The 14,662-nt window shown below is 41.9% G+C and overlaps 1 protein-coding gene across 1 annotated transcript in view; it reads right to left on the bottom strand.

Moving 5' to 3' along the window:
* Nucleotides 1–14,662, bottom strand: part of LOC133390927 (1-phosphatidylinositol 4,5-bisphosphate phosphodiesterase zeta-1-like) — a 51,732-nt gene that overhangs the window by 26,723 nt on the left and 10,347 nt on the right. The window contains exons 4-5 of the mRNA XM_061582082.1: nt 4,217–4,418; nt 1,142–1,286 (exon numbers count right to left, since the gene is read on the bottom strand). Of these exons, the coding sequence (XP_061438066.1) occupies nt 1,142–1,286; nt 4,217–4,418 (347 nt within the window). The remainder of the gene's footprint in view (nt 1–1,141; nt 1,287–4,216; nt 4,419–14,662) is intronic.

The following is a 14,662-nucleotide window of genomic DNA, read 5'->3' as shown; positions in this document are numbered from 1 at the left end:
TCAAAGATATACTGGATCCTAAGCTTGTCCATCTACTGACAAGTTGGAGCAAGGGGAGCAATCTATTATTATTATTATTATTATTATTATTATTATTATTATTATTATTATTATTATTATTATTATTATTATTTGATTTATATCCTGCCCTTCCTCTCGGCAGGAGCCCAGGGCAGCAAACAAAAGCACTAAAAACTTTAAAACTTCATAAAAACAAACTTTAAAACACATTAAAATAAAACATCTTTAAAAACATTTCTCTAGGTCTTTTCTACATCTTTTCACTGCACCAGCCTTCCTTCAACACCAACTTCTGTACTGGCAATCCAAGTAGTGGGGCTCTGGATGTGGTGGTAGCTCTGCCTCTGAGTTGGATCCCAGTACTGCTCACCAAGGGTAAGGATTGTGCCCCATGTTATTTTGGGGAGGAAGGTTAGCTGCCCCAAGTTGAAGATCATAGTCAGGATTCCAAGGGCTCCTTTAGGCAGGATTTTTTGTTTTCTTTTTAAAAGCCCACAGGTGCCACCTAATAAGTAGTGATTTGACAAAGTCTGGGAATTGCTTATAGTGGTCAAAATATCAGTGGAAAAGTAGGGTTACTTTGCCCCCTAATTTCAAGGAGGATTTCTTGGGGAAATGGACCCGAGTTTTGGAATGTGTATTTGATCTCTGATGGCTTTGAGAAAAGACGGCTTAAGTGAAAATCAGTTATGTTTGGATGAGTGCTTAATGTAATGTTTAAGGAATGTTGGTTAATAATAACGTATTGCTGTTTTCATAATTGATAAATCTTCAGATAAACAAATAAATAAATGGTATGCAACACTGCACCCAAAGTGGTGAGGAGGAGCTACTCTTCAAGAAACTCAAGGCCAAAGCATTCTTTGCTGTACAGCAATTGTGGCATTTTGTACCACTTTAGTTTTCACATAGCAATTATTTTCGTATCTCTTATCCAGCCCTGTCATGCTCTTCAGTCTATCTGCTGCATGCTGACTGTAGGTTAGCTGACAGCATCATATATGATTCCCATAGGGCAGGTGACCATCTGCAGAGTCATCTGATACCACTGTGGGACAGGTAGGTACCCACAGTGTCATATGAACATCCCCCAGAGCTCTTAACAACCATGTGAACCTACCTCAAAGGCATGCTTGTGGACCACATTGATGACATTCTGGAAGGTAATTTTGCTCGTCAAGGTATGTCCATGATAAACCACAGGCTCATTATTTGGACCATCCCAACAATCAATTTCCACACAGCGGCAGCCCTTCTTTAAGGAACTTTAAACAGAAAAAGAAAGGGATGGCGGTGATGATGATGATGATGATGTAAAAACTCATATTGCTTCCTTGATTTCCAAGTAAAATTTGTTTGCCAGAAGCTCAGATGGGTTGGCACACATTTTGATAATTTGCAGTTTTTAAAGAAAACAGGTGTCCTGAAGGAGTTTGCACTACCATTGAGATATGCAAATATTAGAGAGCAACACTCTTAATAACAGTACTAATTTTGAAGCCACCATTAGTCTGCATGCAAGCAGAGGAAGCACTCTGTCCCTATATCTCTGTGGCTGGAAGCCCCATCTACCTGACATTTCAGTCAATTCAATTTAATACCAAAAATGCCAACAAAGATCATGCTGGGACTGTAACTACTTGTGAGTTACAGACTAAGCTGCAACTCTTTATTTATTCATACATATATATCCTGCCATTCCTCCAAGGAGCTCAGGGACAGCATAGGCGATCCTATTCTATCAACACAACAACCCTGTCAGGTAGGATTGTGACTTATTCAAAGCCACACAGTAAGCTTCATTGCTGTACAAGGATTTAAATGAAGAAATGCATTGAACTGCATAATATTGCAAAGCCCAGCTCAGTGTATGACCAGGAAGATCTTCAGAGCACCATAATGTGATTGATGATGTCACTGACTGATGTGCAAGACCCAGAGGGTATTTCGGAACATTTAGGACCCTGGAATGGTCATTTCAGAAGAATTCTCCCTACTTCCTTACGGCAACCACAAGCTTCAGCAGAATCCAAATTCCAAAATCTGGCTGTGTGAAAACCTTTCAGGATAGAACCTGGTGGTGTCACCCACCTCTAGGGTAGAAGCTTCCTTGCCACTGTGAAGGGCCAACTCCATAATTAACTTAGATTGCCCTTCTTAAATCAGCAGACACCATTCTGATTAGCCAATCCTGCTAAAGGAGGTGAGCCAGGGGCCCTCCCTCCTGCAAGCTGAGGTTGAACAACCGCTCCTTTCTCCAAAGATGAAGCAAGACAACCATGCAGCAAGACACCCAAAGGAAAGGCACACACTTCCGGGGGGGGGGGAGAGAGAGAGAGAGAGAGAGAGAGACAGACAGAGAGAGAGCCAGGCTGCATGATTGGCTATGGCAAATCACATGAGTTTGTCAGTGGCGTCCAGATGATCTGCCATGATAATGTCACAGATGCTCATTATCAGAAACCATGGGGTTTGCTGTAGCCAATCACAATAAAAAAATGCTGGCACTAAGAAGATTAAGAGATGAGGAGAGAGACCAAACAGCATTTCATCAACACCAGTGTTCATCAAGCTGAGTATTTATTTAGTCTTTTGTTTGGTGTAGCTTGGTATGCTATGGTATCATTTATTTACAGTATATACCACTTTGGGGGCCCAAAGCAGTGAACAGCATTCATAGATATTACAAGAGAAATATGCATTAGAAATGCAATATGTATAATGGAGCAATCAAAACAATATAAACAAGATGAACATTCATCAAGAATACCAACTGCGTAACAATTGGTTTGGGTTCAGTGAACATCCTAATTCCAAGACAAATAGGAAAATTTAAGATATCCAGTGTGAAGATAGTTGTCAATATCATTTTTATTTATATACCAGCTTTCCGTGTATATATTATACTCAACTTAGTTTACATCAAAGCTGCCAAAAAATGATTGATAATACAAAACTCAGCAACAAAAACAACTGACAGTATCTCAATATACAGTACAGTGTGATCAACGATTCATAATAATGTCCATGGTACATACATATTAAATAATAACAATCCATTAATATTACCGAGCATATAAACAATAAAGCTAATCAGAAAACAAGTCAATAGAACGTAACAGTATTTTAAAACCAACAGCTCAATTAGAAGCATTAAATAACACAATTCCAACAAAAATAAGTAAGCTATAATATTGTCCAACAGGTCAAGAAATACTAAATAGGAAATATCAAACAGGCCAAAAATATTCCATCGTTCCCTGTATTGCCAACGTTCAGGCTGTGAATGTCTTCGCTTATGTCACCAAATCAGCACCTACACACTACAGGAAGATATCAAGAAGTGCAGGGTTTGCAGAAGCACATACAATATTTAGTAAATCTTTTAGCAGGTGAGAACTCCACCCTCCCCCAAAAAACAGCTCAGTGAGGACTGGGTGTGCTCAGACACCACAGAACCCTGACCGTTGTGGGGGACAGAAAAACGAGGTTGGGGGGGATTGAATAGAGTGGCTAGAACCATGAACAGGGAACATTCCAAACTCAAACATTTTGTTACAGGTCCAGCTTGTTACAACAAAATCAAACGACAAATTCAACTGTGCATAGTTAATAGCAAATAGAACTACAGGCGGGTTAAAACTCCAGCTGGCTACGTGACTGTGCACAAGATTTCTCATGCATTTGTCCACAGAACACATTGTTGGCTCTGGGTTGGATGGGACCCAAAAGGGAGTTGGGAGGAGTCTCCGCATTCAGAAAACACTGGAACAGAACAGAAGAACAACTCATCCTTTTTATGATACTGAGTCCTCCTATTCTATTTCAGTTCTGGCTCAGCTTTAGGGTTCTATACTGTATCTGATGAAGTCTCCCACACCAACAACTGCTTCTCCTGCCTCTCCTCCCCCTGTGTCCCCCAACATTCCAAATCCGCACTGGGGATTCCAGATTTGAGGGATGTGAGGCCGCACAGTGATAGGAGACATTCCATTGCACAAGTGGGAAACATTCTGCAAACACAATAACTTCACCGGATACAATCCATAGTTTGTCAGCATCATTCTTGCAGTAGCGTCCTTATTTTTCCTTGGTGCCTCAAAACATTAGGAAATGCAACAGAAGTCCCTTTGAACACTTTTGTTACTCCACACTCACTTGTCTCCCCCACTTCCCAGCAATGAAATGTACATACTTGGCATAGCCCCACAGATGGCTTGGCCCTACAAGCTGGTCTTGTATCAGGTAGGTATTGTGTGACGATGAGATAAAGTAATCACACAGTGGGTGGTTCATATCTTGATAAACCGTCTTGTGCCTCAGTTTAAAAATGCTGCACTCTTCCGAATTCATGTATCGTATAAAGCCTTCGAAGGTCATCTCCCTTTGGCTTCTTGCTAAAATGGGAACAATTAAAAGGAGGGGTTAAAATTAAAAGCGCTTAGATACCTCTCCCCACTTTTTTTGCTGGCATTAAACAGAGTTTGGAAATATTACACTACCAATGTGTGTCCCTTAATGTCACCTTATGCTAGACTACTTTCTGAAGCTTAACATTGCTTCCCTGGTCTAATCATTATCATAGGCTAGCATAACATGCACAAGCCAGGAACCAGACTTTAACCATGTTCTCTCATAGTCATAATATGCTCTTATGCAGCACCTTTCATTTTGGGGAACCCTGTGGTTCCCTCAGAAGCTTATCAGAAGATCACAGCTGGTATAGCACAGTGGGGAGGAGAGCCTGGCTGGGAGTCCAGAGTCTGTGAGTTCAAATCCCCGCTCATGTCTCCTGGGTGTCAAGGGCCAGCTAAAGATCACCCCCACAGAGAGTGGCTCAGGGGTTACGTGCCTTTCCATCTGTGCAGCTGTGGGCAAGCTGCATAGTCCCAAGGAGCCCTGTTGCCCCCCAGCTGGCAGTTACGGACAAGGAAGGGTCTGGCTTGTGCAGCTGTGGCAAGCTGAGCAGACCCTAGCCATCTGGGGAGGACTAGCCTCAGGGGGAGGCAATGGTAAACCTCCTCTGAATACTGCTTACCATGAAATACCTATTCATAGGGTCATCATAAGTCGGGATCGACTTGAAGGCAGTCCATTTCATTTTATACACCACACACACACACACACACACACACACACACACACCAGCTTGACCACAACCAGTCTTACAATGCTAAACCATTGGTATGGTCTAGCATACTGGTAATCACTGGATGCTTTGCCACAGATCAGAAAAGGTTTCTGGTTCCCAGTTGCTTATCTATAGCAAACGGCTGAATGTGGAGGGAGCTGTTGCAAAGCAGAACATTTGAGAACTGCTGCTGTAATAATGTAATCCTTGAGCTCGCCACCAGATCAGTACTGTTGCCATGTCTTTGACATATTTCCATTTTCAGAATTGCTATTTTTTAAAAAAGTTTGTTCTATTCCCAGTATAAAAAATGCTTTTTCAGTTGCATTTCTTATAACTGATTTATAGCAATGTTGTGTTTTCTGGTCTTTCTCCTCAGAAACCCAGTTTTCTTGCTTATGTGCCCTCGTGCATTGATAGTGCAATAACATCATTGATATTTTTAATCTTATTATTATTTATTCTTAATATATTCTCAATAAACTATTATCTATCCAGATAGCAACTGCTTTCATTATAAAACTTGCTAATAGTCACAACTATATTGCTCCTCTGTATGACCCATTCAGCCCAGTTTTTTCATACTTACCTTTAAGTGTCTCAATATTTTTGGATCTTCGCTTTTAGGTTCTTGGTGATTCCTTGTCACAGTCCAGTCTGGGCTCTTCATTTATCTGCTCTTCTCTTTGCTTTGCACAAGAACTCTTCTTTTGTCAAGCATCTTCACCTTTTTTCCTCTATATCTTAGGAATAGAGAACCTGTGGCTCTCCAGATGTTGCTGATCTTCATCTCCCATCATCCCTGACCATTGAACATGCTGACAGAGGCTGATGGGAGTTGGAGTCCAATAGGTCGCCCCCCCTTCCTGACTGCCCTGAACCTATTTAGTACCTCTCTTTATGGAGAAATGCCTCAACATTTATCCTTTTGCCACTTAAGTCCCATGCAAAGATTATTATGGCCAGGGTGCATCATGCTCCACTGAAATCTGGAATACTTTTATCTAAGAAAACATGCCTAGCATTGCCACCTAGGACTGCAATCTTAAACATGCTTGCTTGGAAATAATGCAAATATGGTTAGGATCAAGCAGTTCATCTTTGTATATATTTCCCGTTTATTTTTTGTTGATTCTCCATATTATAAAACTTAACTGTATAACTATATTTCTGTAACCCAAACTGTGTTTTTCTCCAACTTAAATCTGAATATACTATTATGTTTATGATAATAATTTCATTCTTTCCACTACTGTGCCCCCCACAAATTCCTTTTGATTCATGTCTATTTAAGCTGTTTTAGGCAGGGACCCGTTTGTCCAATCCTTTTGTAAAGAGCTTAGTATATTTTTAGTGCTATGTAAGTCTGCAATAATAACAGCACATCATATGGAACACTGAGCCATTGAAGACTATCATACAGAGTTCCACCCACTACACCAAATGCAATGATTTATTTAAGCAATAAATATCATTCAACCACTGAGGAAAGGGAATTGCTTCCAACACTATTAGACACATGGAAAGCAGTTAACCAGAGCCTAGAAGTCACACACTGAGCCAAGGATCCAAACAGTTAGTGTAGTTGTAAACAAGGACTTGGGAGTACTCAGTGGGATTATTTTTTCTGTGAAGGACAAACGTACCTAGCCCCACTATATATCAAAGAGCTTTGTGGCATGGGGTGGGGGATTCTGTTCAATATATAACATCTGCTTCATCAGGGACATGGAATTTTTTTCAGCCTCAGGCCCACATTCTCTCATGGGCAACCTTTTGGGGGTGTCGCATGCCAGTGATGGTTGTGGCCAGAGGCAAAACTGACCAGAGGCAAAAGATGGGACTCAGACAAGAGGCTTTATCACAGGCACAGGGAACCAGCCATATCTGGTTGACCCCGAGACCCTCTGCATGTGAAGCAGATGCTCTGCCATTGAGTTATGGCCCTTCTACTTAAGGAGGCTGCAGAGCAGGGCCAGTCAGGGGTGGATAACAAGGGCCAGACAGAGATATCTGGAGGGCCACATTTACCCTCTGAGCCTGAGGTCCCCCACCATTGTACTATATCATAGTTGTCTGAAGTTGTCCTTCCACTCACATCTATGAAGTGCTAGCATAGCCAAGGCTAGCTGAAGGTTTGGTGGGGAACTTCTAGTTCCCTCCTTCCTCCATGGAGGTAGACACTCATGAGCTAACACTGCGGCACACAACAGTGATCCAAGCAACACTGAGTCTAGGCACCATTTGCAGCCTCCACAATGCCTCCATGGGAAATTAAAATGGCAAGTAGACCCAGCCACCAGAGCTGTTTAGAGCACTAGAAAAAGCTTAATGGGGGAGGGGGTTAGAACAGGCATTAGTGGTGGGATCATGCCAGGCACCAGGGGTCCTAGCATCTGCTCAAGGATACCATAAGCTAACGCCAACTGAGTGTAGCAGATCAAGAGATCAGGGTATCAAGATCCTGAACAAAATACTGGGATTTAGCCATTTTAACTGCCTGCATCTCACAATATGGGCAGAGCTACACATTACAATTGCTGCTGGACACACCAAATGCAGAAAATGTGGGTAGGCATCACTATCAAAAGAGAATATTCACCACCCATGCACCCACCTGAGAGAGACAGAATTGGCTGAAAGGAAGTCGAAAATGAGAGTCAAAAAGAGTAAAAAAAAGATGAACGTTCTTATTTCAAGAATTTTGCCTCAACGGTTGGGGAGCTGAGGGCAAAGAGGACTGTTTTGTTCCACCCCTGAAGATGCAGACCTCTTTTTCATTCCATGGCCTTCTGAACCCTTGAATGGACAAGTTAATGCAGACTGGCAACACAGATAGGCACTTGTTTTCCCCAGCACAGGGGAAGGTGCCCATGAGGGTCATGACTCTGGTTCTATGGGCCTGGGTGCTGTGGAATCCAGTTCATGATGTGTTAGTGCCAGCCTTGGGCTCAGTGGTTCCCTGATCACCAGCCTTCGACTCAAGGCCAGAAATCTAGAGTAGTCACACTTAGCCTCTGACTCAGTGTCCTGGCCACCAGGATTGCAGGATCATGGCAAGGGGGCTGAAACTCTTGTCAATTTTCAGGGGTTGGAGATACTTGAGCACAAGCTCTTTCCTCGCTTTGCCAGATGGCAGTTGCTAGTTTTTTTGCCCTCCAGTAGACTAGCATGACATGGTCATGACATAGCATGTAATGTTGCAGTGTCACAGAAATGTCTGAGTAAAAACAAAAAAATGGTGACCCCCATTTTCAGGGTCTGATATTTTAAAACAAACCCACAAGCTCCCATTTGAGTAATGCTATGTCATCATCCAAGCATTGTGCTTGCTGCTGCCACCAGTAAGTACCCCCAACATTCCAAAATCCTAACCCTCCTCCCCATTTTCCTGCCTGAATAGTCATAAGTAATATTGAGGGTGGAATTATTTTGGCTCAGCAGTAAGCCAGATTTAGTCAGGAAGCTTGGAGGTTATTTGAAAACACAATGGAAGAAACTCAGATAAAATGTGTAGCATAGATTAGAAAAGGCACAAAAGGATGCCAGCATGATTAATTGGTAGAGTCAAGGAGGCTATAAGAGGCAACCCCCCCTGCATTTCAAAATCTGTTGTATAGTGCAATCCTATATGTATCTACTCAAAATTAAGTCCTGTTTAGTTCAATGGTGCTTAGTGACAGGTAAATGAGTATAGGATTGAATGTTATGGAGCAACCCAAATCCCACCCTGGCAGCAGCACAGTGGTGGACTGACTTCCTCATCCAAAGTCCTGCCACTCACATTGGCAAGGGTGGAGGTCATTTAACAGCCGTGTTCCCTACAGCCAATGGCAGCTGGTGACTCCAGCTTCAGCACCTCGGACAGCTACTCAGAAGTTTGAACTAAAACCCAGAGTGGATTCCACTGCCCCACTGACACGGAGCCAGCACCCGCCACTGCCTACAGCAATACTAATATGGAAAGCCACTTAAGGCCCATGTGCGTCATGCTGCACTCTTATTTATGTCTTTTGAAACAGAAGGATTTTGTGACATCTGGCAGCCTTGAGTATGACTTTCCAATCTTTTAACGGACGAGGGCTTCTGAAAGAGAGCCATTTGCTGGGGAGTGGGGGCTGGGAAGAAAGAGAATGAAGAACTGCAGTGGGCAACACAATCTAAGTACAGGAAGGCAACAGAAATTACATCATCTTAATTTACATTAGCTCCAAGCTCAGTTCAGGAACCAGACCACAGCTGGATGAGCAACCCTGGGCCTGGCAGAGGGGAAACAAGCTATCAAAATAGTTTGACTTTTTTTGCAGGTGTAGGTTCTGCAAGGTTGCCAGGTCACATGACTGAGTTGGAAGACGTTTGGAATAGGTGTAAGTCTCTCCTTGCCCCATCCCCCCCTGGACACCCTCCCCAGAATGTCCCTTTTGGGGAATTTACACTGGCATAAATTCCTCAGGCTCAACTTCTTTCAGCTGAGCCCCCCCCCCGACTGAGCCAGCATAACCAGATCGTCTAGGTTGAGGGATTTACCCTAGTGTATCCCTGGCTGAGCAGGGATGAGGCAGTTATGCCAGTATAGCACAGGCTTAGCCAGAACAGCCCAAGATCCACCTTTTCCAAGCCTTCTGATCCCAGCAGATCTTGGGTTTGTTTTGCATTGTAAATCAGTAGCCAAGGCTGAGCTCGTGGAATTGAAACAATGTAGCAACTGAAGCAGTTTACCTTGCCTTCTCTTCCTCAATTTCCCATGTCAAGTTTTAGATTGTAAACTCATCAAGTCAGAGACCTGTCCTCTTATATCAGCCTGATGTTCAGGGCTACAGCTCCCATCAGTCCCAGCCATCATGGCTGTGCTTTGCTGGGGCTGATGGGAGTTGTAATACAAAAATATCTGGGGGGCACCACATTGTGAAATGCTGTGTTATAGTCTGCACACTGATGGCACTATGGGGGAAAATTAAAAATAAATTTTAGAGCACTTTGATACTTTATTACCCTTCATGCGGAGAAAAGCTCAAAAAGATGTGTGCAGCATGCCAGAGCATACCAAACAATAAAAAGAGCCCCAGAGTCATTCTGTTACTAGGCGGAAGAAAGACTGCTGAAGTTAAACTCCTTAGGGTTTTTTGAACATTGAAGGTCAACAACCTATGAATTCCACAAGGGCTCCTTTTCACTGTAGAGACTGTTTTATCCTTTGGTATGCTGCTGTTACCAAACTGCTTTGAGAGAGAAGGGGGGGGGACTGTAATCTCAGCGCAAGGTGGAAAGTAGCTACTCCTAATCCCAGAGGTAATCATGATTCCAACCTCTGAACCTGCAGTAGCATTCATGCAAAAATAAAAAGTAAAAAACTGCCACCCACCATATGATTTTCAGGTTCTGTGTTGTTGTTATGTGCCTTCAAGTCGACTACAACTTTTGGCGACCCTGTGAATCAGCAACCTCCAAGAGCATCTGTCATGAACCACCCTTCTCAGACCTTGTAAGTTCAGGTCTGTGGCTTCCTTTATGGAATCAATCCATCTCTTGTTTGGCCTTCCCCTTTTTCTACTCCCTGCTGTTTTCCCCAGGATTATTGTCTTTTCTACTAAATCATGTCTTCTCATGATGTGTCCAAAGTATGATAACCTCAGTTTCATCATTTTAGCTTCTAGTGACAGTTCTGGTTTAATTTGTTCTAACACCCAATTATTGGTCTTTTTCGCAGTCCATGGTATGTGCAAAGCTCTCCTCCAGCACCACATTTCAAATGAGTCGATTTTTCTCTTATCCGCCTTTTTCACTGTCCATCTTTCACATCCATACATAGAGATTGGAAATACTATGGTCTGAATGATCCTGACATTGGTGTTCAGTGATACATCTTTGCATTTGAAGACCTTTTCTAGTTCTCTCACAGCTGCCCTACCCACTCCTAGCCTTCTTCTGATTTCTTGACTATTGTCTCCATTTTGGTTAATGATTGTGCCAAGATATTGATAATCCTTGACAAGTTCAATGTCCTCATTGTCAACTGTAAAGTTGCATAAATCTTCTGTTGTCATTACTTTAGTCTTCTTGACGTTCAGCTGTAGTCCTGCTTTTGTGCTTTCCCCTTTAACTTTCATCAGCATTCGTTTCAATTCATTACTGGTTTCTGCTAAGAGTATGGTATCATCTGCATATCTTTATTTATTGATGTTTCTCCCTCCAGTTTTCACACCTCCTTCATCTTGGTCCAATCCTGCTTTCCGTGTGATATGTTCTGCGTACAGATTAAACAAATAGGGTGATAAAATATACCCCTGTCTCACACCCTTTCCGATGGGGAACCAATCAGTTTCTCCATGTTCTGTCCTTACAGTAGCCTCCTGTGCAGAGTGTAGGTTGCGCATCAGGACAATCAGATGCTGTGGTCTATAAAGCACAGGGTGATTTCCTTCTGAAATTCCTTGGTCCGTTCCATTATGCAACATATGTTTGCGATATGATCTCTGGTACCTCTTCCCTTTCTAAATCCAGCTTGGACCTCTGGCATTTCTCGCTCCATGTATGGTAAAAGCCTTTGTTGTAGAATCTTGAGCATTACTTTACTTGCATGGGATATTAAGGCAATAGTTTGGTAATTACTGCATTCTCTGCGATCCCCTTTCTTTGGAATTGGGATATATATGGAACGCTTCCAGTCTGTGGGCCATTGTTTAGTTTTCCATATTTCTTGACAAATTTTTGTCAAAATTTGGACTGATTCAGTCTCAGTAGCTTGTAGCAACTCTTTTGGTATGCCATCTATTCCTGGTGATTTGTTTCTTCCAAGAATTTTAAGAGCAGCTTTCACCTCACATTCTAAAATTTCTGGTTCTTCATCATATGGTTCCTCCGTGAATGAATCTGTCATCCTGTCATCTCTTTTATAGAGTTCTTCAGTGTATTGCTTCCATCTTCCTTTTATTTCATCTCGGTCAGTCAGTGTGTTCTCCTGTTGATTATTCAACATCCCTATTCATGGTTTAAATTTCCCTTTCATTTCTCTAATCTTTTGGAATAGGGCTGTTGTTCTTCCCATTTTGTTGTCCTTTTCTATTTCTGTACAATAACTATTGTAATAGTTTTCTTTCTCCCTACGTATTAGTTGTTGTATAGTTGCATTTAGGGTTCTGACCGTGTTTCTGTCTCCTTTTGCTTTTGCTTTCCTTTTCTCTTTAACCATTTTAAGAGTTCCTTCAATCATCCATTGAGGTCTTTCTCTCTTTTTAACTAGAGGTATTGTCTTTTTGCATTCTTCCCTGATAATGTCCCTGACTTCACTCCATAGTTCTTCTGGTTCTCTGTCAACTAAGTTTAAAGCCTCAAACCTGTTCCTTTTTTGATCTTTATATTCTTCTGTTATTTAAATTGTATTTTGGCATTATGAGTGCTTTGTTCTTCTTCTTTAGCTTTACACTGATTTTCGATATGATCAGTTCATGATCTGTACTGCAGTCTGCTCCTGGTCTTGTTTTTGCAGAAAGTATGGAACTTCTCCATCTTCTGTTTCCAATTATATAATCAGTTTGATTCCTATATTGACCATCTGGTGATGTCCACGTGTACAGTCGTCTTTTCGGTTGTTCAAAAAATGTGTTGGCAAGAAACAAATCATTGGCTTCACAGAATTCAATACGTCTTTCTCCTGCTTCATTTCTGTCACCTAAGCCCCATTTCCTCACAATTCCTAGTTCTTCTCTGTTCCCTGCTTTTGCATTCCAGTCCCCCATGATTATCATCATATCTTGTTTTGGTGTGTGATCAATTTCCTCCTGTACTTCTGCGTAAAATCTCTCCAATTCTTCTTCTTCTCCGTTTGATGTTGGAACATAGACTTGGATAATGGTTATGTTAATAGGTTTCCCGTTTAATCTCATTGATATCACTCGCTCAGACCTTGCATTGTAGCTCCTAATTACCTTTGCTACATCACTTCTCACTATTAAACCAACCCCGTTTCTTCTTGATTTCTCATTTCCTGCATAAAATATTTTGTAGTTGCCTGATTGAAAATGTCCCATTCCTGTCCATTTTAATTCACTCACGCCAGGTATTATGTTGATATGCTCCATTTCTTTCTTGACAATTTCTAATTTTCCCTGGTTCATGCTTCTCACATTCCATGTTCCTATTGTGTGTGTTGTACAACTCCGTGCTAATATGAGATAAATATGACACCTAAAATTTGGCACCTAAAATACAGGATGGAACTAGGGTTGCAGGCTCAGGGCCTGAGAATGATTCTGTATCTTCAAGAGAAGAGAAAATTCAGCCAAGTGCAGGTTTTCTTGCAACATTGGAATGGGAAAAACCACAAGGTGGAATTCTCCCTTCCCCCTGCACAACTTTTAAAGTTGGTTGCCAGGCCCGGCCTCCAAGAGGTCTTCTGTATCTTTAAAAGTTGTGCAGGGGGAAGGGAGAATTTCACCTTGTGGTTTTTCCCATTACTGTGTTGCAAGAAAACCTGCACTTGGCTGAATTTTCTCTTCTCCTAAAGATACAGGATCATTCTCAGGCCCTGAGCCTGGCAACCCTAGATGGAACTGAGATTGCATTTTCTGCCAGAAATGATAGCTGTTTCAAGTACATATCAAAACAGTGTTGCAAACCCAGGGGCTGCAATCCAGTGCAAATTAGCTGCCATGTAGTCCCATCCTATGTATGTTTACTCTGAATTAAATCCCACTGGGTTCAGTGGGGCATACTCCCAAGCAAATGTGCATAGGACTGCTAAAAATAGATTAGATATAACTGTAGAGCTGAAGTGGGAAACTTGTGACCTTTTAGATATCGTTGGGCTCCAGCTCCCATCAGCCCCAGCCAGCATGGGCAATGGTCAGGAATTATGGGAACTGTAGTCCAGCAGCACCTGGAAGGCCACAGTGTCCCCACCCCTGCTGTAGTGAACAGATCTCATAAACTGAAATCCTACACTCACTTGCGAGTAAGTTCCATTAATTGCAGTGGGTCTTACTTCTGTGTAAACATGCAAAGGACTACAGTATGAGTCAGTGAAACTGAGCAAGACTGGAGCCAAAATACTATATAAATCAAACTACCAACATTTGAAAACAAAATGATTAAGGAACTAATAACATTAATTTTCCTGTTGATGTGTATGTGTATATATAACTGATGTGCCTGTTTACACCTGATGTTCTAGATTAAAGAAAGATTATGACAAACTATTAGTTATCCTGCTCTCCTGAGAAATGCTCAATGAATGACTGAAATCCACTTTCAATTCAACCACTACAAACCTAACACGTTAAAGAATTAGGGCAAACTTTGGAAAGGCATTCACTTTGTCTTTATCTGGTGCTCCCTGACATGCAGATATGTGCACATGTGAATGGGGTAAACTATGTCTGTTTTTAGTAATATGGATCCCCATGTCAGCTAAAAGCAGCCTCTTGGTTGATTTCTGCTGATGGTGTAATTGGACCCTCTATAGGGTGAAAATCATGAAAATACATTCAAGAACAGATTATGCTACTTTGGAAG

The sequence above is a fragment of the Rhineura floridana genome, chromosome 8 (assembly GCF_030035675.1).
Source record: "Rhineura floridana isolate rRhiFlo1 chromosome 8, rRhiFlo1.hap2, whole genome shotgun sequence".
Lineage (NCBI taxonomy): Eukaryota > Metazoa > Chordata > Lepidosauria > Squamata > Rhineuridae > Rhineura > Rhineura floridana.
Note: the sequence above shows the minus strand (reverse complement) of the source record. Positions and strands in the feature narration are given on the sequence as shown.